The 26,150-nt window shown below is 37.4% G+C and overlaps 1 protein-coding gene across 1 annotated transcript; it reads right to left on the minus strand.

Annotated features, from left to right (window-relative positions):
- Positions 1-304: 304 nt before the first annotated feature.
- Positions 305-25,871, minus strand: sri (sorcin). Its single transcript, XM_067399616.1, has 8 exons — positions 25,713-25,871; positions 22,762-22,830; positions 22,491-22,560; positions 22,335-22,378; positions 22,066-22,213; positions 18,684-18,797; positions 1,536-1,594; positions 305-829 (listed from the first exon to the last, which is right to left on the minus strand). The coding sequence occupies exons 1-8, from the start codon at positions 25,752-25,754 to the stop codon at positions 803-805; spliced, it is 573 nt and encodes a 190-aa protein (XP_067255717.1). The 5' UTR covers positions 25,755-25,871; the 3' UTR covers positions 305-802.
- Between the last annotated feature and the right edge of the window lie 279 nt (positions 25,872-26,150).

A 26,150-nucleotide genomic window follows, 5' to 3' on the forward strand; every position in this document is an offset into this window, starting at 1 on the left:
AGTTTTCCACTGCGTACACTGTCCACATCCTATCCATCAAACTCACACTAACAAAGCAACAAGCTGTTTAACCACAGTACGATCAGATAATTTTTGGTTGCATGTAATTTTTGAAACTGCATGTTGGAAAAGACATCTATGTGAGCAATCTTGTGAAAGTGCACAGGAATGATCTGATTCTCTGACACATTCATGTCTTATTCTTATCAAGTCTGTGTGAACAACACTGCACACAAGATGTACATGTACAGTAACTACTGAAAGAAGAAGAAGGTGTTGTCATTAAGTCAGAATCTCACCAATACACAGAGCAAAAAAACTTTAGAGACATGAATTCTTTGGTGATACATAATATAACATTTTAATTCTACATTTTACATCCAAATAGCAGCACAGACATGGACCTGAAGCTTGGCCCTCCTCACATTGACAACGTTTTCATAACTGGCCATGTCAAATTAAGAGTTTCAAACAAATGTACTGGAAGTACATGAACATGCTGACAGGCTTGGATGCTAGTAATGGTGCTATACCGTAATATATGTATATATAAGATGCATGTTAACATTTGAAATGAGTGGATAGGCAGCAAATGTCATTGGTGTAGTTTCACTGCTAACATAGTTCATTTAAGGCTGCATATGCAAACAATATTCTTTAAATGTACATTTTATACTTTAAGTAGTACAATGTTATAAAAATTATGACATAAAAGTATGTGAGATGTTTACAAATGCATATTATAAAAAGTAAGGCTAAAGTAGAGATTTTGTCTGCTCTTAGCATGAATCCATGGCTTCTCTCAGATGCTCATGGTGCACTGGATGAACTGTGAGAAGAGACACAAGATATTCAAATAATCTGAATAACCAGTGAAACCTTCATAATGCAATCATTCACATTAACTGACAGACAGTTCAAAGTCATTAGCTTCATGGGAATGCTTTAGAAAACAATGACAACTACAAAAAACACCAATGTTCAATAAACAGTCATATTCATTTAATAAATGTAATAATAAATCAAACAATTCCTCAATTCTGCACAGCAGCAAGGTCACATGACTATTCAGGGACCCCTTTAAGTAGGACTTGGTGAATAAAGTATAAATTGAAATACAATGCTATATTTTTAGATTTATGACTCTTATAAAAGCTTTAGAAAAAAAAAAAAAAACAGCCTAATTTCTGGCAACTTAGTAAGTTAAAAATCACAAATGCCTGAATTTATTAATTTATCAGTATGAAAATCAACACTAGAAGACCAGACATCTTTGGGTTTCTTTAGAGGTCATTGCTAACACTCGTTTTCATGGATGGAAACTTGCAACTTTTTATTCCTATAACAGAATGCTTTTACTATACAACTTTACCATGATATAATGAACTATCACCATATTGAACTGTCTATCACACGTTGATTTACAGGTTACATTGTACTGAAAATTATTTTTACTTCAAAAATGCATCCTCTTGGTATAAAGTAAGACTGTTTTTCTTCATGATATTATGTTCAGTAATGTTTTTAAGACTTACATCATCGTATTGAAATGTGGCCATTCCCTGTTGGGCCTGGTCCCGCTTTCTGAACAGATCTGATCAGGAGACAGTTTCACAGTAAAGACATTAGTGTTTATCACTTCATTCATTAGATTTAAACGATTCCGGACAATGCCAAATCATCATTATATTGGATGAATTAGGGTAATCTGGAACAGCTAAAAATATTCAAATGTCTAGAAAAAATGGGCCAAATTACGCTAAGGCCTGTTACACATGTGTAATACCACAGTATAGAGCGGACAGTTCCAGCCCTAATCACTCTAGAAAACAGAAACATCAGAAGATTCAAAGAAACAAATAAATAAAGAATGAAAAAACTGAATGCAGATGTTGTTTGTAGACTTGTACACTCTGCAGGCGATTTCATGAGGATCGAGTTTGTAATAGTTCTCAATTACCCCCTCCCAAAAAACATTTTTAGAATTTATTCTTGTTATTAAAGAAAGTAATTAACTTAGTTAACTTTGCTCTCCTTGTTGGCAGAGGCTATTTACAGTAGCTCCGCCCACCAGTTTCTGATTGGGCCAGACAAAACTACAGAAGAAACCTGTCAGATAACAGGATCAGTGGTGTGGAGAGTAAGCGGGAAGTGTTTAATAGCGGGAATGAAGCGTTTATCTGGTGTTTAATAGCGGGAATAAAGCGTTTATCGGGTGTTTAATAGCGGGAATAAAGCGTTTATCGGGTGTTTAATAGCGGCAATAAAGCGTTTATCGGGTGTTTAATAGCGGCAATAAAGCGTTTATCGGGTGTTTAATAGCGGCAATGAAGCGTTTATCTGGTGTTTAATAGCAGGAATAAAGCATTTATCGGGTGTTTAATAGCGGGAATAAAGCGTTTATCGGGTGTTTAATAGCGGGAATGAAGCGTTTATCTGGTGTTTAATAGCAGGAACGAAGTGTTTATCTGGTGTTTAATAGCGGGAATAAAGCGTTTATCGGGTGTTTAATAGCGTCAATAAAGCATTTATCGGGTGTTTAATAGCAGGAATGAAGTGTTTATCTGGTGTTTAATAGCAGGAATAAAGCATTTATCGGGTGTTTAATAGCGGGAATAAAGCGTTTATCGGGTGTTTAATAGCGGGAACAAAGCATTTATCGGGTGTTTAATAGCGGGAATGAAGCGTTTATCTGGTGTTTAATAGCGGGAATAAAGCGTTTATCGGGTGTTTAATAGCGTCAATAAAGCATTTATCGGGTGTTTAATAGCAGGAATGAAGTGTTTATCTGGTGTTTAATAGCGGGAATGAAGCGTTTATCTGGTGTTTAATAGCGGCAATAAAGCGTTTATCGCGTGTTTAATAGCAGGAATGAAGCGTTTATCTGGTGTTTAATAGCGGGAATAAAGCGTTTATCGGGTGTTTAATAGCGGGAATGAAGCGTTTATCTGGTGTTTAATAGCGGGAATAAAGCGTTTATCGGGTGTTTAATAGCGGGAATAAAGAGTTTATCGGGTGTTTAATAGCGGCAATAAAGCGTTTATCGGGTGTTTAATAGCAGGAATGAAGCGTTTATCTGGTGTTTAATAGCGGGAATGAAGCGTTTATCTGGTGTTTAATAGCGGCAATAAAGCGTTTATCGAGTGTTTAATAGCGGGAATGAAGCGTTTATCGGGTGTTTAATAGTGTCAATAAAGCATTTATCGGGCGTTTAATAGCAGGAATGAAGCGTTTATCTGGTGTTTAATAGCGGGAATAAAGCGTTTATCGGGTGTTTAATAGCGGGAATGAAGCGTTTATCTGGTGTTTAATAGCAGGAACGAAGTGTTTATCTGGTGTTTAATAGCGGGAACAAAGCATTTATCGGGTGTTTAATAGCGGGAATAAAGCGTTTATCGGGTGTTTAATAGCAGGAATGAAGCGTTTATCTGGTGTTTAATAGCGGGAATGAAGCGTTTATCTGGTGTTTAATAGCAGGAATGAAGCGTTTATCTGGTGTTTAATAGCAGGAATGAAGCGTTTATCTGGTGTTTAATAGCGGAAATGAAGCGTTTATCTGGTGTTTAATAGCGGGAATAAAGCATTTATCGTGTGTTTAATAGCGTCAATAAAGCATTTATCGGGTGTTTAATAGCAGGAATGAAGTGTTTATCTGGTGTTTAATAGCGGGAACAAAGCATTTATCGGGTGTTTAATAGCGGCAATAAAGCGTTTATCGGGTGTTTAATAGCAGGAATGAAGCGTTTATCTGGTGTTTAATAGCGGGAATGAAGCGTTTATCTGGTGTTTAATAGCGGGAATGAAGCGTTTATCTGGTGTTTAATAGCGGGAATAAAGCGTTTATCTGGTGTTTAATAGCAGGAATGAAGCGTTTATCTGGTGTTTAATAGCGGGAATAAAGCATTTATCGTGTGTTTAATAGCGTCAATAAAGCATTTATCGGGTGTTTAATAGCAGGAATAAAGTGTTTATCTGGTGTTTAATAGCAGGAATGAAGCGTTTATCTGGTGTTTAATAGCGGCAATAAAGCGTTTATCGCGTGTTTAATAGCAGGAATGAAGCGTTTATCTGGTGTTTAATAGCGGGAATAAAGCGTTTATCGGGTGTTTAATAGCGTCAATAAAGCATTTATCGGGTGTTTGATAGCAGGAATGAAGCGTTTATCTGGTGTTTAATAGCGGCAATAAAGCGTTTATCGGGTGTTTAATAGCAGTAATGAAGCGTTTATCTGGTGTGTAATAGCGGGAATGAAGCGTTTATCTGGTGTATAATAGCGGCAATAAAGCGTTTATCGGGTGTTTAATAGCAGGAACGAAGCGTTTATCTGGTGTTTAATAGCAGGAACGAAGCGTTTATCTGGTGTTTAATAGCAGGAATGAAGCGTTTATCTGGTGTTTAATAGCAGGAATGAAGCGTTTATCTGGTGTTTAATAGCAGGAATGAAGCGTTTATCTGGTGTTTAATAGCGGAAATGAAGCGTTTATCTGGTGTTTAATAGCGGGAATAAAGCATTTATCGTGTGTTTAATAGCGTCAATAAAGCATTTATCGGGTGTTTAATAGCAGGAATGAAGTGTTTATCTGGTGTTTAATAGCGGAAATGAAGCGTTTATCTGGTGTTTAATAGCGGGAATAAAGCATTTATCGTGTGTTTAATAGCGTCAATAAAGCATTTATCGGGTGTTTAATAGCAGGAATGAAGTGTTTATCTGGTGTTTAATAGCGGGAATGAAGCGTTTATCTGGTGTTTAATAGCGGGAACAAAGCATTTATCGGGTGTTTAATAGCGGGAATAAAGCGTTTATCGGGTGTTTAATAGCGGCAATAAAGCGTTTATCGGGTGTTTAATAGCAGGAATGAAGCGTTTATCGGGTGTTTAATAGCGGGAATGAAGCGTTTATCTGGTGTTTAATAGCGGGAATGAAGCGTTTATCTGGTGTTTAATAGCGTTAATAAAGCATTTATCGGGTGTTTAATAGCAGGAATGAAGTGTTTATCTGGTGTTTAATAGCGGGAATGAAGCGTTTATCTGGTGTTTAATAGCGGGAATGAAGCGTTTATCTGGTGTTTAATAGCGGGAATAAAGCGTTTATCTTGTGTTTAATAGCAGGAATGAAGCGTTTATCTGGTGTTTAATAGCGGGAATAAAGCATTTATCGTGTGTTTAATAGCGTCAATAAAGCATTTTTCGGGTGTTTAATAGCAGGAATGAAGTGTTTATCTGGTGTTTAATAGCAGGAATGAAGCGTTTATCTGGTGTTTAATAGCGGGAATAAAGCGTTTATTGGGTGTTTAATAGCGTCAATAAAGCATTTATCGGGTGTTTAATAGCAGGAATGAAGTGTTTATCTGGTGTTTAATAGCGGGAATGAAACATTTATCTGATGTTTAATATCGGCAATAAAGCGTTTATCGGGTGTTTAATAGCAGGAATGAAGCGTTTATCTGGTGTTTAATAGCGGCAATAAAGCGTTTATCGGGTGTTTAATAGCAGTAATGAAGCGTTTATCTGGTGTGTAATAGCGGGAATGAAGCGTTTATCTGGTGTTTAATAGCGGGAATAAAGCGTTTATCTGGTGTTTAATAGCGGGAATGAAGCGTTTATCTGGTGTTTAATAGCGGGAATAAAGCATTTATCGTGTGTTTAATAGCGTCAATAAAGCATTTATCGGGTGTTTAATAGCAGGAATGAAGTGTTTATCTGGTGTTTAATAGCAGGAATGAAGCGTTTATCTGGTGTTTAATAGCGGGAATGAAGCGTTTATCTGGTGTTTAATAGCGGGAATAAAGCGTTTATCTTGTGTTTAATAGCAGGAATGAAGCGTTAATCTGGTGTTTAATAGCGGGAATAAAGCATTTATCGTGTGTTTAATAGCGTCAATAAAGCATTTATCGGGTGTTTAATAGCAGGAATGAAGTGTTTATCTGGTGTTTAATAGCAGGAATGAAGCGTTTATCTGGTGTTTAATAGCGGGAATAAAGCGTTTATCGGGTGTTTAATAGCGTCAATAAAGCATTTATCGGGTGTTTAATAGCAGGAATGAAGTGTTTATCTGGTGTTTAATAGCGGGAATGAAGCGTTTATCTGGTGTTTAATAGCGGCAATAAAGCGTTTATCGGGTGTTTAATAGCAGGAATGAAGTGTTTATCTGGTGTTTAATAGCGGGAATGAAGCGTCTATCTGGTGTTTAATAGCGGCAATAAAGCGTTTATCGCGTGTTTAATAGCAGGAATGAAGCGTTTATCTGGTGTTTAATAGCGGGAATAAAGCGTTTATCGGGTGTTTAATAGCGGCAATAAAGCGTTTATCGGGTGTTTAATAGCATTAATGAAGCGTTTATCTGGTGTGTAATAGCGGGAACGAAGCGTTTATCTGATGTTTAATAGCGGCAATAAAGTGTTTATCGGGTGTTTAATAGCAGGAATGAAGCGTTTATCTGGTGTTTAATAGCGGGAATGAAGAGTTTATCTGGTGTTTAATAGCGGCAATAAAGCGTTTATCGGGTGTTTAATAGCAGGAATGAAGCGTTTATCTGGTGTTTAATAGCGGCAATAAAGTGTTTATCGGGTGTTTAATAGCAGGAATGAAGCGTTTATCTGGTGTTTAATAGCGGGAATGAAGAGTTTATCTGGTGTTTAATAGCGGCAATAAAGCGTTTATCGGGTGTTTAATAGCGGCAATAAAGCGTTTATCTGGTGTTTAATAGCAGGAATGAAGCGTTTATCTGGTGTTTAATAGCGGGAATAAAGCGTTTATCGGGTGTTTAATAGCGGCAATAAAGCGTTTATCGGGTGTTTAATAGCAGGAATGAAGCGTTTATCTGGTGTTTAATAGCGGGACTGAAGCGTTTATCTGGTGTTTAATAGCGGGAATAAAGCGTTTATCGGGTGTTTAATAGCAGGAATAAAGCGTTTATCGGGTGTTTAATAGCAGGAACGAAGTGTTTATCTGGTGTTTAATAGCGGGAATAAAGCGTTTATCTGGTGTTTAATAGCAGGGAATAAAGCGTTTATCGGGTGTTTAATAGCGGGAATAAAGCGTTTATCGGGTGTTTAATAGCGGGAATAAAGCGTTTATCGGGTGTTTAATAGCGGGAATAAAGCGTTTATCGGGTGTTTAATAGCAGGAATGAAACGTTTATCTAGTGTTTAATAGCAGGAATGAAGCGTTTATCTGGTGTTTAATAGCGGCAAGAAAGCGTTTATCGAGTGTTTAATAGCGGGAATAAAGCGTTTATCGAGTGTTTAATAGCGGGAATGAAGCGTTTATCGGGTGTTTAATAGCGTCAATAAAGCATTTATCGGGCGTTTAATAGCAGGAATGAAGCGTTTATCTGGTGTTTAATAGCGGGAATGAAGCGTTTATAGGGTGTTTAATAAGCGGGAATGAAGCGTTTCTCTGGTGTTTAATCGCGGGAATGAAGCGTTTATCTGGTGTTTAATAGCGGGAATAAAGCGTTTATCTGGTGTTTAATAGCAGGAATGAAGCGTTTATCGGGTGTTTAATAGCGTCAATAAAGCATTTATCGGGCGTTTAATAGCAGGAATGAAGCGTTTATCTGGTGTTTAATAGCGGGAATGAAGCGTTTATCTGGTGTTTAATAGCGGGAATGAAGCGTTTATCTGGTGTTTAATAGCAGGAATGAAGCGTTTATCTGGTGTTTAATAGCGGCAATAAAGCGTTTATCTGGTGTTTAATAGCGGCAATAAAGCGTTTATCTGGTGTTTAATAGCGGCAATAAAGCGTTTATCTGGTGTTTAATAGCGGGAATGAAGCGTTTATCTGGTGTTTAATAGCGGGAATAAAGCGTTTATCGGGTGTTTAATAGCGGGAATGAAGCGTTTATCTGGTGTTTAATAGCAGGAACGAAGTGTTTATCTGGTGTTTAATAGCGGGAACAAAGCATTTATCTGGTGTTTAATAGCGGCAATAAAGCGTTTATCTGGTGTTTAATAGCAGGAATGAAGCGTTTATCTGGTGTTTAATAGCGGGAATAAAGCGTTTATCGGGTGTTTATTAGCGTCAATAAAGCATTTATCGGGTGTTTAATAGCAGGAACGAAGCGTTTATCTGGTGTTTAATAGCAGGAATGAAGCGTTTATCTGGTGTTTAATAGCGGGAATAAAGCGTTTATCGGGTGTTTAATAGCGTCAATAAAGCATTTATCGGGTGTTTGATAGCAGGAATGAAGCGTTTATCTGGTGTTTAATAGCGGCAATAAAGCGTTTATCGGGTGTTTAATAGCAGTAATGAAGCGTTTATCTGGTGTGTAATAGCGGGAATGAAGCGTTTATCTGGTGTATAATAGCGGCAATAAAGCGTTTATCGGGTGTTTAATAGCAGGAACGAAGCGTTTATCTGGTGTTTAATAGCAGGAATGAAGCGTTTATCTGGTGTTTAATAGCAGGAATAAAGCATTTATCGGGTGTTTAATAGCAGGAATGAAGTGTTTATCTGGTGTTTAATAGCGGGAATGAAGCGTTTATCTGGTGTTTAATAGCGGGAACAAAGCATTTATCGGGTGTTTAATAGCGGGAATAAAGCGTTTATCGGGTGTTTAATAGCGGCAATAAAGCGTTTATCGGGTGTTTAATAGCAGGAATGAAGCGTTTATCGGGTGTTTAATAGCGGGAATGAAGCGTTTATCTGGTGTTTAATAGCGGGAATGAAGCGTTTATCTGGTGTTTAATAGCGTTAATAAAGCATTTATCGGGTGTTTAATAGCAGGAATGAAGTGTTTATCTGGTGTTTAATAGCGGGAATGAAGCGTTTATCTGGTGTTTAATAGCGGGAATGAAGCGTTTATCTGGTGTTTAATAGCAGGAATAAAGCGTTTATCTTGTGTTTAATAGCAGGAATGAAGCGTTTATCTGGTGTTTAATAGCGGGAATAAAGCATTTATCGTGTGTTTAATAGCGTCAATAAAGCATTTATCGGGTGTTTAATAGCAGGAATGAAGTGTTTATCTGGTGTTTAATAGCAGGAATGAAGCGTTTATCTGGTGTTTAATAGCGGGAATAAAGCGTTTATTGGGTGTTTAATAGCGTCAATAAAGCATTTATCGGGTGTTTAATAGCAGGAATGAAGCATTTATCTGATGTTTAATATCGGCAATAAAGCGTTTATCGGGTGTTTAATAGCAGGAATGAAGCGTTTATCTGGTGTTTAATAGCGGCAATAAAGCGTTTATCGGGTGTTTAATAGCAGTAATGAAGCGTTTATCTGGTGTGTAATAGCGGGAATGAAGCGTTTATCTGGTGTTTAATAGCGGGAATGAAGCGTTTATCTGGTGTTTAATAGCGGGAATGAAGCGTTTATCTGGTGTTTAATAGCGGCAATAAAGCGTTTATCTGGTGTTTAATAGCGGCAATAAAGCGTTTATCTGGTGTTTAATAGCGGCAATAAAGCGTTTATCGGGTGTTTAATAGCAGGAATGAAGCGTTTATCGGGTGTTTAATAGCGGGAATGAAGCGTTTATCTGGTGTTTAATAGCAGGAACGAAGTGTTTATCTGGTGTTTAATAGCGGGAACAAAGCATTTATCGGGTGTTTAATAGCGGGAATAAAGCGTTTATCGGGTGTTTAATAGCGGCAATAAAGCGTTTATCGGGTGTTTAATAGCAGGAATGAAGCGCTGGTGTTTAATAGCGGGAATGAAGCGTTTATCTGGTGTTTAATAGCGGGAATGAAGCGTTTATCTGGTGTTTAATAGCGGGAATAAAGCATTTATCTGGTGTTTAATAGCAGGAATGAAGCGTTTATCTGGTGTTTAATAGCGGGAATAAAGCATTTATCGGGTGTTTAATAGCGTCAATAAAGCATTTATCGGGTGTTTAATAGCAGGAATTAAGTGTTTATCGGGTGTTTAATAGCAGGAATGAAGCGTTTATCTGGTGTTTAATAGCGGGAATGAAGTGTTTATCTGGTGTTTAATAGCGGGAATAAAGCGTTTATCGGGTGTTTAATAGCGTCAATAAAGCATTTATCGGGTGTTTGATAGCAGGAATGAAGTGTTTATCTGGTGTTTAATAGCGGGAATGAAGCGTTTATCTGGTGTTTAATAGCGGGAATAAAGCGTTTATCTGGTGTTTAATAGCAGGAATGAAGCGTTTATCGGGTGTTTAATAGCGTCAATAAAGCATTTATCGGGCGTTTAATAGCAGGAATGAAGCGTTTATCTGGTGTTTAATAGCGGGAATGAAGCGTTTATCTGGTGTTTAATAGCGGGAATGAAGCGTTTATCTGGTGTTTAATAGCAGGAATGAAGCGTTTATCTGGTGTTTAATAGCGGGAATAAAGCATTTATCGTGTGTTTAATAGCGTCAATAAAGCATTTATCGGGTGTTTAATAGCAGGAATGAAGTGTTTATCTGGTGTTTAATAGCAGGAATGAAGCGTTTATCTGGTGTTTAATAGCGGGAATAAAGCGTTTATCGGGTGTTTAATAGCGTCAATAAAGCATTTATCGGGTGTTTAATAGCGTCAATAAAGCATTTATCGGGTGTTTGATAGCAGGAATGAAGTGTTTATCTGGTGTTTAATAGCGGGAATGAAGCGTTTATCTGGTGTTTAATAGCGGGAATAAAGCGTTTATCTGGTGTTTAATAGCAGGAATGAAGCGTTTATCGGGTGTTTAATAGCGTCAATAAAGCATTTATCGGGCGTTTAATAGCAGGAATGAAGCGTTTATCTGGTGTTTAATAGCGGGAATGAAGCGTTTATCTGGTGTTTAATAGCGGGAATGAAGCGTTTATCTGGTGTTTAATAGCGGGAATAAAGCGTTTATCGGGTGTTTAATAGCGGGAATGAAGCGTTTATCTGGTGTTTAATAGCAGGAACGAAGTGTTTATCTGGTGTTTAATAGCGGGAACAAAGCATTTATCTGGTGTTTAATAGCGGCAATAAAGCGTTTATCTGGTGTTTAATAGCAGGAATGAAGCGTTTATCTGGTGTTTAATAGCGGGAATAAAGCGTTTATCGGGTGTTTATTAGCGTCAATAAAGCATTTATCGGGTGTTTAATAGCAGGAACGAAGCGTTTATCTGGTGTTTAATAGCAGGAATGAAGCGTTTATCTGGTGTTTAATAGCGGGAATAAAGCGTTTATCGGGTGTTTAATAGCGTCAATAAAGCATTTATCGGGTGTTTAATAGCGGGAATAAAGCGTTTATCGGGTGTTTAATAGCGGCAATAAAGTGTTTATCGGGTGTTTAATAGCATTAATGAAGCGTTTATCTGGTGTGTAATAGCGGGAATGAAGCGTTTATCTGGTGTATAATAGCGGCAATAAAGCGTTTATCGGGTGTTTAATAGCAGGAACGAAGCGTTTATCTGGTGTTTAATAGCAGGAATGAAGCGTTTATCTGGTGTTTAATAGCAGGAATAAAGCATTTATCGGGTGTTTAATAGCAGGAATGAAGTGTTTATCTGGTGTTTAATAGCGGGAATGAAGCGTTTATCTGGTGTTTAATAGCGGGAACAAAGCATTTATCGGGTGTTTAATAGCGGGAATAAAGCGTTTATCGGGTGTTTAATAGCGGCAATAAAGCGTTTATCGGGTGTTTAATAGCAGGAATGAAGCGTTTATCGGGTGTTTAATAGCGGGAATGAAGCGTTTATCTGGTGTTTAATAGCGGGAATGAAGCGTTTATCTGGTGTTTAATAGCGTTAATAAAGCATTTATCGGGTGTTTAATAGCAGGAATGAAGTGTTTATCTGGTGTTTAATAGCGGGAATGAAGCGTTTATCTGGTGTTTAATAGCGGGAATGAAGCGTTTATCTGGTGTTTAATAGCGGGAATGAAGCGTTTATCTGGTGTTTAATAGCAGGAATAAAGCGTTTATCTTGTGTTTAATAGCAGGAATGAAGCGTTTATCTGGTGTTTAAGAGCAGGAATGAAGCGTTTATCTGGTGTTTAATAGCGGGAATAAAGCATTTATCGTGTGTTTAATAGCGTCAATAAAGCATTTATCGGGTGTTTAATAGCAGGAATGAAGTGTTTATCTGGTGTTTAATAGCAGGAATGAAGCGTTTATCTGGTGTTTAATAGCGGGAATAAAGCGTTTATTGGGTGTTTAATAGCGTCAATAAAGCATTTATCGGGTGTTTAATAGCAGGAATGAAGCATTTATCTGATGTTTAATATCGGCAATAAAGCGTTTATCGGGTGTTTAATAGCAGGAATGAAGCGTTTATCTGGTGTTTAATAGCGGCAATAAAGCGTTTATCGGGTGTTTAATAGCAGTAATGAAGCGTTTATCTGGTGTGTAATAGCGGGAATGAAGCGTTTATCTGGTGTTTAATAACGGGAATAAAGCGTTTATCTGGTGTTTAATAGCGGGAATGAAGCGTTTATCTGGTGTTTAATAGCGGGAATAAAGCATTTATCGTGTGTTTAATAGCGTCAATAAAGCATTTATCGGGTGTTTAATAGCAGGAATGAAGTGTTTATCTGGTGTTTAATAGCAGGAATGAAGCGTTTATCTGGTGTTTAATAGCGGGAATGAAGCGTTTATCTGGTGTTTAATAGCGGGAATAAAGCGTTTATCTTGTGTTTAATAGCAGGAATGAAGCGTTAATCTGGTGTTTAATAGCGGGAATAAAGCATTTATCGTGTGTTTAATAGCGTCAATAAAGCATTTATCGGGTGTTTAATAGCAGGAATGAAGTGTTTATCTGGTGTTTAATAGCAGGAATGAAGCGTTTATCTGGTGTTTAATAGCGGGAATAAAGCGTTTATCGGGTGTTTAATAGCGTCAATAAAGCATTTATCGGGTGTTTAATAGCAGGAATGAAGTGTTTATCTGGTGTTTAATAGCGGGAATGAAGCGTTTATCTGGTGTTTAATAGCGGCAATAAAGCGTTTATCGGGTGTTTAATAGCAGGAATGAAGTGTTTATCTGGTGTTTAATAGCGGGAATGAAGCGTTTATCTGGTGTTTAATAGCGGGAATGAAGCGTTTATCTGGTGTTTAATAGCGGGAATGAAGCGTTTATCTGGTGTTTAATAGCGGCAATAAAGCGTTTATCTGGTGTTTAATAGCGGGAATGAAGCGTTTATCTGGTGTTTAATAGCGGGAATGAAGCGTTTATCTGGTGTTTAATAGCGGGAATAAAGCGTTTATCTGGTGTTTAATAGCGGGAATGAAGCGTTTATCTGGTGTTTAATAGCAGGAAAGTAGTGTTTTTCTGGTGTTTAATAGCGTTAAAAAAGCATTTATCTGGTGTTTTATAGCGGGAATTAAGTGTTTATCTGGTGTTTAATAGCAGGAATGAAGCGTTTATCTGGTGTTTAATAGCGGGAATAAAGCGTTTATCGGGTGTTTAATAGCGGCAATAAAGCGTTTATCGGGTGTTTAATAGCATTAATGAAGCGTTTATCTGGTGTGTAATAGCGGGAACGAAGCGTTTATCTGATGTTTAATAGCGGCAATAAAGTGTTTATCGGGTGTTTAATAGCAGGAATGAAGCGTTTATCTGGTGTTTAATAGCGGGAATGAAGAGTTTATCTGGTGTTTAATAGCGGCAATAAAGCGTTTATCGGGTGTTTAATAGCAGGAATGAAGCGTTTATCTGGTGTTTAATAGCGGCAATAAAGTGTTTATCGGGTGTTTAATAGCAGGAATGAAGCGTTTATCTGGTGTTTAATAGCGGGAATGAAGAGTTTATCTGGTGTTTAATAGCGGCAATAAAGCGTTTATCGGGTGTTTAATAGCGGCAATAAAGCGTTTATCTGGTGTTTAATAGCAGGAATGAAGCGTTTATCTGGTGTTTAATAGCGGGAATAAAGCGTTTATCGGGTGTTTAATAGCGGCAATAAAGTGTTTATCGGGTGTTTAATAGCAGGAATGAAGCGTTTATCTGGTGTTTAATAGCGGGACTGAAGCGTTTATCTGGTGTTTAATAGCGGGAATAAAGCGTTTATCGGGTGTTTAATAGCAGGAATAAAGCGTTTATCGGGTGTTTAATAGCAGGAACGAAGTGTTTATCTGGTGTTTAATAGCGGGAATAAAGCGTTTATCTGGTGTTTAATAGCGGGAATAAAGCGTTTATCTGGTGTTTAATAGCAGGGAATAAAGCGTTTATCTGGTGTTTAATAGCGGGAATAAAGCGTTTATCGGGTGTTTAATAGCGGGAATAAAGCGTTTATCGGGTGTTTAATAGCGGGAATAAAGCGTTTATCGGGTGTTTAATAGCAGGAATGAAACGTTTATCTAGTGTTTAATAGCAGGAATGAAGCGTTTATCTGGTGTTTAATAGCGGCAAGAAAGCGTTTATCGAGTGTTTAATAGCGGGAATAAAGCGTTTATCGAGTGTTTAATAGCGGGAATGAAGCGTTTATCGGGTGTTTAATAGCGTCAATAAAGCATTTATCGGGCGTTTAATAGCAGGAATGAAGCGTTTATCTGGTGTTTAATAGCGGGAATGAAGCGTTTATCGGGTGTTTAATAGCGGGAATGAAGCGTTTATCTGGTGTTTAATAGCGGGAATGAAGCGTTTATCTGGTGTTTAATAGCGGGAATAAAGCGTTTATCTGGTGTTTAATAGCAGGAATGAAGCGTTTATCTGGTGTTTAATAGCGTCAATAAAGCATTTATCGGGCGTTTAATAGCAGGAATGAAGCGTTTATCTGGTGTTTAATAGCGGGAATGAAGCGTTTATCTGGTGTTTAATAGCGGGAATGAAGCGTTTATCTGGTGTTTAATAGCAGGAATGAAGCGTTTATCTGGTGTTTAATAGCGGCAATAAAGCGTTTATCTGGTGTTTAATAGCGGCAATAAAGCGTTTATCTGGTGTTTAATAGCGGCAATAAAGCGTTTATCTGGTGTTTAATAGCGGGAATGAAGCGTTTATCTGGTGTTTAATAGCGGGAATAAAGCGTTTATCGGGTGTTTAATAGCGGGAATGAAGCGTTTATCTGGTGTTTAATAGCAGGAACGAAGTGTTTATCTGGTGTTTAATAGCGGGAACAAAGCATTTATCTGGTGTTTAATAGCGGCAATAAAGCGTTTATCTGGTGTTTAATAGCAGGAATGAAGCGTTTATCTGGTGTTTAATAGCGGGAATAAAGCGTTTATCGGGTGTTTATTAGCGTCAATAAAGCATTTATCGGGTGTTTAATAGCGTCAATAAAGCATTTATCGGGTGTTTGATAGCAGGAATGAAGTGTTTATCTGGTGTTTAATAGCGGGAATGAAGCGTTTATCTGGTGTTTAATAGCGGGAATAAAGCGTTTATCTGGTGTTTAATAGCAGGAATGAAGCGTTTATCGGGTGTTTAATAGCGTCAATAAAGCATTTATCGGGCGTTTAATAGCAGGAATGAAGCGTTTATCTGGTGTTTAATAGCGGGAATGAAGCGTTTATCTGGTGTTTAATAGCGGGAATGAAGCGTTTATCTGGTGTTTAATAGCGGGAATAAAGCGTTTATCGGGTGTTTAATAGCGGGAATGAAGCGTTTATCTGGTGTTTAATAGCAGGAACGAAGTGTTTATCTGGTGTTTAATAGCGGGAACAAAGCATTTATCTGGTGTTTAATAGCGGCAATAAAGCGTTTATCTGGTGTTTAATAGCAGGAATGAAGCGTTTATCTGGTGTTTAATAGCGGGAATAAAGCGTTTATCGGGTGTTTATTAGCGTCAATAAAGCATTTATCGGGTGTTTAATAGCAGGAATGAAGTATTTATCTGGTGTTTAATAGCGGGAATGAAGCGTTTATCTGGTGTTTAATAGCGTCAATAAAGCATTTATCGTGTGTTTAATAGCATCAATAAAGCATTTATCGGGTGTTTAATAGCAGGAATGAAGTGTTTATCTGGTGTTTAATAGCAGGAATGAAGCGTTTATCTGGTGTTTAATAGCGGGAATGAAGCGTTTATCTGGTGTTTAATAGCGGCAATAAAGCGTTTATGGGGTGTTTAATAGCAGGAATGAAGTGTTTATCTGGTGTTTAATGGCGGGAATGAAGCGTTTATCTGGTGTTTAATAGCGGCAATAAAGCGTTTATCGCGTGTTTAATAGCAGGAATGAAGCGTTTATCTGGTGTTTAATAGCAGGAATGAAGCGTTTATCGGGTGTTTAATAGCGTCAATAAAGCATTTATCGGGTGTTTGATAGCAGGAATGAAGCGTTTATCTGGTGTTTAATAGCGGCAATAAAGCGTTTATCTGGTGTGTAATAGCGGGAATGAAGCGTTTATCTGGTGTATAATAGCGGCAATAAAGCGTTTATCGGGTGTTTAATAGCAGGAATGAAGCGTTTATCTGGTGTTTAATAGCAGGAATGAAGCGTTTATCTGGTGTTTAATAGCAGGAATGAAGCGTTTATCTGGTGTTTAATAGCAGGAATGAAGCGTTTATCTGGTGTTTAATAGCGGGAATGAAGCGTTTATCTGGTGTTTAATAGCGGGAATGAAGCGTTTATCTGGTGTTTAATAGCGGGAATAAAGCGTTTATCTGGTGTTTAATAGCGGGAATAAAGCATTTATCGTGTGTTTAATAGCGTTAATAAAGCATTTATCGGGTGTTTAATAGCAGGAATGAAGTGTTTATCTGGTGTTTAATAGCGGGAATGAAGCGTTTATCTGGTGTTTAATAGCGGGAATGAAGCGTTTATCTGGTGTTTAATAGCGGGAATGAAGCGTTTATCTGGTGTTTAATAGCGGGAATAAAGCGTTTATCGGGTGTTTAATAGCGTCAATAAAGCATTTATCGGGTGTTTGATAGCAGGAATGAAGCGTTTATCTGGTGTTTAATAGCGGCAATAAAGCGTTTATCTGGTGTGTAATAGCGGGAATGAAGCGTTTATCTGGTGTATAATAGCGGCAATAAAGCGTTTATCGGGTGTTTAATAGCAGGAATGAAGCGTTTATCTGGTGTTTAATAGCAGGAATGAAGCGTTTATCTGGTGTTTAATAGCAGGAATGAAGCGTTTATCTGGTGTTTAATAGCAGGAATGAAGCGTTTATCTGGTGTTTAATAGCGGGAATGAAGCGTTTATCTGGTGTTTAATAGCGGGAATGAAGCGTTTATCTGGTGTTTAATAGCGGGAATAAAGCGTTTATCTGGTGTTTAATAGCGGGAATAAAGCATTTATCGTGTGTTTAATAGCGTTAATAAAGCATTTATCGGGTGTTTAATAGCAGGAATGAAGTGTTTATCTGGCGTTTAATAGCGGGAATGAAGCGTTTATCTGGTGTTTAATAGCGGGAATGAAGCGTTTATCTGGTGTTTAATAGCGGGAATAAAGCGTTTATCTTGTGTTTAATAGCAGGAATGAAGCGTTTATCTGGTGTTTAATAGCGGGAATAAAGCATTTATCGGGTGTTTAATAGCAGGAATGAAGTGTTTATCTGGTGTTTAATAGCAGGAATGAAGCGTTTATCTGGTGTTTAATAGCGGGAATAAAGCGTTTATCGGGTGTTTAATAGCGTCAATAAAGCATTTATCGGGTGTTTAATAGCAGGAATGAAGTGTTTATCTGGTGTTTAATAGCGGGAATGAAGCGTTTATCTGGTGTTTAATAGCGGCAATAAAGCGTTTATCGGGTGTTTAATAGCAGGAATGAAGTGTTTATCTGGTGTTTAATAGCGGGAATGAAGCGTTTATCTGGTGTTTAATAGCGGGAGTGAAGCGTTTATCTGGTGTTTAATAGCGGCAATGTTTATCTGGTGTATAATAGCGGCAATAAAGCGTTTATCGGGTGTTTAATAGCAGGAATGAAGCGTTTATCTGGTGTTTAATAGCAGGAATGAAGCGTTTATCTGGTGTTTAATAGCAGGAATGAAGCGTTTATCTGGTGTTTAATAGCGGGAATGAAGCGTTTATCGGGTGTTTAATAGCAGGAACGAAGCGTTTATCTGGTGTTTAATAGCGGCAATAAAGCGTTTATCGGGTGTTTAATAGCAGGAATGAAGCGTTTATCTGGTGTTTAATAGCGGGAATAAAGCGTTTATCGGGTGTTTAATAGCGGCAATAAAGCGTTTATCGGGTGTTTAATAGCAGGAATGAAGCGTTTATCTGGTGTTTAATAGCGGGACTGAAGCGTTTATCTGGTGTTTAATAGCGGGAATAAAGCGTTTATCGGGTGTTTAATAGCGGGAATAAAGCGTTTATCGGGTGTTTAATAGCAGGAACGAAGCGTTTATCTGGTGTTTAATAGCGGGAATAAAGCGTTTATCTGGTGTTTAATAGCGGGAATAAAGCGTTTATCGGGTGTTTAATAGCGGGAATAAAGCATTTATCGGGTGTTTAATAGCGGGAATAAAGCGTTTATCGGGTGTTTAATAGCGGCAATGAAGCATTTATCTGGTGTTTAATAGCGGCAATGAAGCGTTTATCGGGTGTTTAATAGCGGCAATGAAGCGTTTATCGGGTGTTTAATAGCGGGAATGAAGTGTTTATCTGGTGTTTAATAGCAGGAATAAAGTGTTTATTAGTGTTTAGTAGCAGGAATTAAGTTACGTTTTTATCAGTTGTTTTAAACTTAATGCTGCCTATTTTTTTCTGTCAAACTGAAGTGCTGCAGCCAGTGTGGAAACTAAACATGAACATGCTGCTCACACAATATATGGAACAGGCATAATTCACCCTATATTTTACTAAAAGGAAATACGATTCCATTCACAATCAGAACTTGTTAAATTGTGATTGCAACCCAAAAAACATCATGAACATTCTTCATACTTACCAGTCAAGCTCCTGAGTTTGACACAGCAGGCGACATAATCATCAAATGAGATCTTTCCATTAGAGCTATAACGCTTGATTATGCAATTCATGGCCTGAGGACTCAGTCTGTATCCTGCAAAACATGACACTATGACCTTCAAAAACATATTTATACAGCTTATTCACACCTCTTGCCACTAATTAACCAGATGGAAATCCATTTGCATCAACACTTGTTTTGTCCTGGTTTTGCATTCTCGCCAAGAAGCACAAATAAAACCTCTACAGAAATTCTGTACTACAATTACATTCATTTATCCACAGCACTGCCAAAGGAAGACCTTGGATCTGGAAAAAATGGGCTGATGTATTCAGAGATCATAACTTCATTACTCTTCAACTAAAGCACCTAAAAGCCACTGATTTTCTATGAACATTCAGAAGCACTAGAACAGTTCGATCTAGATTCAAAAATTTAATTTACCTCGGCATAGTTGAATAACAAGAGTTCAGTACATGGAAATGACATACAGTGAGTCTCAAACTCCATTGTTTCCTCCTTCTTATATAAATCTCATTTGTTTAAAAGACCTCAGAAGAACAGGCGAATCTCAACGTAACACCGACTGTTACGTGACAGTCGGGGTGTACGCCCCAATATTTGCATATGCCAGCCCATGATGTTCCCAACATTATAAAAGGCATTAGACAAGGGCAGCCAGTTAACATCTGGAGCTGAACACAGCTGAATCATCAGACTAGGTAAGCAAGCAAGAACAACAGCGGAAAATGGCAGATGGAGCAATAATAACTGACATGATCCATGATATCATGATATTTTTAGTGACATTTGTGAATTGTCTTTCTAAATGTTTCGTTAGCATGTTGCTAATGTACTGTTAAATGTGGTTAAAGTTACCATCGTTTCTTACTGTATTCACGGAGACAAGAGCTGTCGCTATTTTCATTTTTAAACACTTGCAGTCTGTATAATTGATAAACAACTTCATTCTTTATAAATCTCTCTAACAGTGTAGCATTAGCCGTTAGCCACGGAGGACAGCCTCAAACTCATTCAGAATAAAACTTTTAACATCCAAATAAATACTTTACTCACATAATTCGAAGCATGCATGCAGCATGCATGACGAACATCTTGTAAAGATCCATTTGAGGGTTATATTAGCTGTGTGAACTTTGTAAATGCACTGTATTATAGTCGACAGCTCGTGTGGCAGGAAACACGCGTCGTAAAGGGGCGGCGCCGAGTGTAAATCAGTGCATTGTTAATGGTGCCCCAAAATAGGCAGTTAAAAAAATTAATTTAAAAAAAATCTATGGGGTATTTTGAGCTGAAACTTCACAGACACATTCAGGAGACACCTTAGACTTATATTACATCTTGTGAAAGAACGTTCCTGGGCACCTTTAAAATGGATCTTTACAAAGTGTTCGTCATGCAGCATGTCTAATCGCGCAAGTACAGTGTTTATTTGGATGTTTACATTTGATTCTGAATGAGTTTGATAGTGCTCCGTGGCTAAAGCTAACATTACACACTGTTGGAGAGATTTATAAAGAATGAAGTTGTGTTTATGAATTATACAGACTGCAAGTGTTTAATAATGAAAATAGCGACGGCTCTTGTCTCTGTGAATACAGTAATAAACGATGGTAACTTTAACCACATTTAACAGTACATTAGCAACATGCTAACGAAACATTTAGAAAAACAAGTCACAAATGTCACTAAAAATATCATGTTATCATGGATCATGTCAGTTATTATCGCTCCATCTGCCATTTTTTGCTATTGTTCTTGCTTGCTTACCTAGTCTGATGATTCAGCTGTGCACAGATCCAGACGTTAACTGGCTGCCCTTGACTAATGCCTTTCATAATGTTGGGAACATGAGCTGACATATGCAAATATTGGGGGCGTACATATTAATGTTATGTAACAGTCGGTGTTATGTTGAGATTTGCCTGTTTTTCTGAGGTCGTTTAAACAAATCAAATTTACATAAGAAGGAGGAAACAATGGAGTTTGAGACTCACTGTATGTCATTTCCATGTGCTGAACTCTAATTATTTGACTATGCAGAGGTAAATTCAATTTTTGAATCTAGGGCACCTTAAATCTTGGAGCCCGTTTTTACATTACTTTTTCTTTTTTTTTTTTTTTACATTTTTCTGGTTAAAATGTGTTCTTTTTTTATTTAGAATTGTGATTATATGTTCATATGCAAGTATGTGGGCATATATTATGCTTGTTTATCAGACAAAATGTTAAAGGATTAATTCATTTCCAAATGAAAATTAGCTTTACTCACCCTCAAGCCATTTGATGAACACAATCAGAGATATATCAATAAATATCCTTATGCATCCAAACTCACATGATCTTATTTCTAAATGACAGTCTTTTCAACCCCACAGTATCATTATTTCTGTCTTACAATCATTCAGATGATCACAGAAGTACCAGATAAAAGTTAATAGTTCAGATATAAACACTGATGTCTACAGTAGTGATCAAAATAGAGTAAATCACCCTTGAAAAGTAACTTGACTCTTCAAATAAAGACTGCATCAATTACATCATTACACCAGTAGGTGGAGACAAGTGACTGTTAAAAATGTATTTGTCATTGAATCATACATAGATCTGTTCAAAAACACTGATTCATCCAGTAATGAAACCAGTATTTATGAGTGAGTCATCGAATTATTCATTCAACCATTATTTTTTTTTAAATAATTCAAATTAATATATATATTTTAAATAAACCAAACGAGTCTGAGCTGAAGAAAGCCGTATCGAGTAAGTTTATGATGAATGGCTGTAGATGGAGACACTTTCTTCAGCTCAGACTCGTTTGGTAACATACTGCCATTATAAAGCTCTAATTATAAAGCTTTAATTGCCACAGTTTATTTAAAATATATATATTAATTTGAATTATTTAAAAAAAAATAATGGTTGAATGAATAATTCGATGACTCACTCATAAATACTGGTTTCATTACTGGATGAATCAGTGTTTTTGAACAGATCTATGTATGATTCAATGACAAATACATTTTTAACAGTCACTTGTCTCCACCTACTGGTGTAATGATGTAATTGATGCAGTCTTTATTTGAAGAGTCAAGTTACTTTCCAAGGGTGATTTACTCTAGTTTGATCACTACTGTAGACATCAGTGTTTATATCTGAACTATTAACTTTTATCCGGTACTTCTGTGATCATCTGAATGATTGTAAGACAGAAATAATGATACTGTGGGGTTGAAAAGACTGTCATTTAGGAATAAGATCATGTGAGTGTTTGAATCAAGATCATCTAGATCATGCAGCTCTATTAGACACTAAACAGGGGCAGATTCTGAAGTTTTACCCATAGAGGAAATGGCCTGGTTCATCTCCTGTGGGTCGACTGTGCCGCTCATGTCCCTGTCGATGCTCATGAAGTGCTGCTTCCAGCCGCTGAGCACTGCCCACAGCTCCTTGAACTCATTGAAGCCCATGGAGCAAGACATGTCTCTCTGATGAACAGCTGAGTTATGGAAAAACCTTCAATAAACCGACACAATTCATTCACCATCAGGGCTGGCACATGTGTAACAGGTTTCAAACAGTTAAATTCTTCAGCGTGAGTGAGGATACGTCAAGCATGCTGATCATGAGTCTACACGTCTCAATGTTGAAAGCTGCAAGAGAAAGAATGTGTTACAAATAAGTTATAAATCTGCAAATACTTTCAGTTTACAACTAAATTCTGCACATTCTGCACCTCTATTAAATGAAGATAAACATTCTTACGTCTGTAGCCGCCAGAGAAGTTGGCCTGAGTCAAACAAGCCTGCAGTTCTTCTGCAGATATCTGGCCATCCTAAACAAAAACAAATTCCAGATGTTATAATATTTATATTTATATAATAGTTGTATCAGGAACAAAAGCAGGAGTTGTTCAGCAGAATGAAAATAGAAGTATCTAATTACATAATGGATTTAAATGTTCTAAGAGAAAGATTAGCCTATGCACATAAATTTCAAGGCAATATCTTTGGCAGAGTAAACGAGGCGCTCTTACCTGTCCGGCGATCGCAGTGAAGTATCCGTACAGAGGGTCCTGCTGCTGCCCGGGGAATCCTCCTGGATACTGCAGGAAACAGGGAGAGGTACGGTTTTGTTACAGAGAGAGGGGTTTGGACAGGCTTTTTCCCCCAGATTTACAATACAGTAAATTTTAAATGCATATTTTAAAGAAGGTTACCTTACCATATACAGTGAAAAACCATGAATGTATTAACGTAACATTATCTGTAACTGTACTGTAAAATACTGTCACATCAATTAAAGTAAAATTATATTCCCAGAAGTCTCTATGTGACATCACATATGATTATGTTTTATGTAAGGCAGCGGTTATTTGCACTAAGAGCAAATAGCGATAGACAGTGTAAATATCAACAAAGAGTATTTTCTTTGAAGTTGTTCGATGCTATTAATACTCAGTGCAAACAGTGGCAGATAGCTTTGCATCTCAGTGTATTGTAGTAGATTATTAAACTATATGCAATAATAACATATTTAGTGTACATGTTTATTAAAATCATAAATGATTGCTGCTTTATTGGGATACATTGGGATGCTTTATATATACACAGTTAATTCCCACTATTAATCTGTCGTTAGGCACTTTATTCCCACTTTTCAAATATTTTCTTCATTTTCATTTAACCCTCATATGGCCTTTGGGGTTTGTTCAAACTCCATTTGATGTTTCCCTCATTAAAAAATGGTTTCCTTCATCTCAGTGGCATGAGATTCTGTGACCTTTGTTACATTATCTATCTAAACACACACAAACTGGGCTTGATTCGGCTGTTCTGAAGGTATTTAAAAACAACAACAAAAAGTCACACTCAGGGTCTGAAAATGGATGGGAATTTTTTCATTTTCAATAAAATTGATAAATGTGGCATAAATCTGAAAATTTTCACACAGAAATGAAGGCATGGTACTAGAGCACAAATACAATGTGGAACAAACACACACGTGACTGCAACAGACAGCATTTGTATAGAATTTGGCAAACAAAATCAGCTACAAATGCAGAAAAAATGCAGATATGAAGGGGTGAGACCTAACACACACACACACACACACACACAAACACACGCACACACACACACACACACACACACACACACACACACACACAACTCCTGTTCATTTCTGCTTATTGCTATTGGTTTTTTAAATAATTTCTTATTCTAAAGTTAGTGCTTTTTTACATTTGGTTTATTGAAATAATTAATTTGTGAATACAATCTGACTCTTATTTTTTTTTTTTAGTGGCATTTCAATTACATGTTTGCTGATTTATATGGCATTGCAAAAACAGACACTTCAAAACACTTCAGAAAAGAAAAAAAAATTAATTTTTCACAAAAATACTGATTTTAATGTACTTCGAATGTAATGTACTTATTTTCTAATAATTCAACAGCCTGGAGTCAATTATTCTGCTTATACTACAGTTATCACACCTCAAGACACGGTTCCAATGTTGTATTTCAAGACATTTGTCAGGTCTTTGTCCTTAAAACACTCATGTGTGGGACAAATTTCTTGCGCATCTCATCCCAAGCCTCCATTTCTAATTCCCAAACGTCATTTCAGAACTAGAACCAGAGGTTTGAGCCTTGATAGCGGAATAATACCGTTATTAACGCAGATAATCAGATTCCAGCATTCAACAGCCCTGTAGTATAAATAAAGTCAAAACACTTTACTCCTACAACTGTAATTCCTACAGGCTTTCTTCTAACCAGCAGATGGCAGAATTCTGCCTCTATCACCTACATCAATATCCTGAAACAATTAATTTAGATCATCATTTAGGTTATTTTTTTAGACAAAATATGTTTCATATGCAAGCTAATGGTGTAGTTCAGTAATTTTGGGGTAATTACGTACCACATATTCCCCAAAACACAGCATAAATGTAGAGTTGAGAAGTAAATTATACACTGATATATTTGTATTAACAAAAAAACTTGTCTATTTTTATTTACATACGGTCGCTGTGTAAATGTGTGCGGTCCGTTCCCAAAAAAGTGTGAAGGGGAAACGAGGGTTAAAGTAAACTTCTCTCTCCACACTGCTCCTGTTATCAGACAGGTTTCTTCTGTAGTTTTGTCTGGCCCAATCAGACACTGGTGGGCGGAGCTACTGTAAACAGCCTCTGCCAATCAGGACGGTTTACACTGGGTGTGTACAGACTCTCCGGTTACATAAATGGTTTTCATTCTTCTGTAGTATCAGTGTACATTAGGGTGTTGTGTGTTACATTTTATGTTTAATACTTAATGTATTTAACATAAAACAACACTTTTAGAACTATATAAAAACATTTTAATTAAAAAACTATAAAATTTAGCTTTTTTAAAGCAAGAATAGTGTTATATTGTTGTACTTCTTCATTATTTAAAAAGAACAGAGCAGAACCGTGTGAAGAGGAAATGTGTAAATAATGGTTTTGGCCAAGAGATTGAATATCTGGTCATTACTTCTGTATCCTTCAGCAAGACACTCATTCAGAAACTCGACTCCACTGAGGAACTGCAGCAGATTTACAAACCTCACACCTCTTTTCACACATGAACATCTGATACTTTGACGATTTCAGCATTTTTTACAGTGGAAACAGTGGTCAGGGCACATCCTCTGACCTCCAGCTCTACCTGACCTGAATCACGTGACTCACCGGACACACCCAGCGCTGGTCAAAGGTCAGTGGAGAGCCAGGTGTGTTCAGGAGAGCAGAGGTGATGTGAAATCTGCTCTATCGTCCCTTCAGGACAGCTTTAAGCGCTGAACACACTAACAGTTTCCCTTCACAGCTCGACTGAAATCAAAAACACAGCCAGAACTAACAGAATCATCCACAAACTACATTAACCCAGCTTCCGGTCTGCCTGTGTTTCAGTTAGCGCGCAATATTCACGTCATGAACAGACACTGGTGGACTCTTACCCCTCCCGCAGCAGCCGGTGCTCCATAACCCTGGAAATTCATGTTAATTGCGTGTTTCTCTGGAGATCTTAGAGGAGCAGATTCTTCTTCTTCTTCTCTTGGTGTGTGTGTGACTGTGTGTGTGTGTGTGTGTGTGTGTGACTGTGTGTGTGTGTGACTGTGTGTGTGTGTCAGTCAACTCCCTCTTCCGTGATGGGCGGGGCCTCTGGCGAACCACCGGATGTAATATGATCCGCTGCCAGCGGGTGATATAATATTAGATAACACATAAAGAACATGTGTTTGCCTTTCCTCAACTGTGAGAGAGTTTTTGAGCCATGAAACAAATAAAACTACAGCTTTTGGAAAATGATTGACAGTTCAGAGCAAACGCGACCTCTGCTGTCGAACAGTGTAACTGCAAGAGCGCTTAAATAAAGAGATTAGTTCACACAAAAA

The sequence above is a fragment of the Chanodichthys erythropterus genome, chromosome 2 (genome assembly GCF_024489055.1).
Source record: "Chanodichthys erythropterus isolate Z2021 chromosome 2, ASM2448905v1, whole genome shotgun sequence".
In the NCBI taxonomy this organism is placed as follows: Eukaryota; Metazoa; Chordata; class Actinopteri; order Cypriniformes; family Xenocyprididae; genus Chanodichthys; species Chanodichthys erythropterus.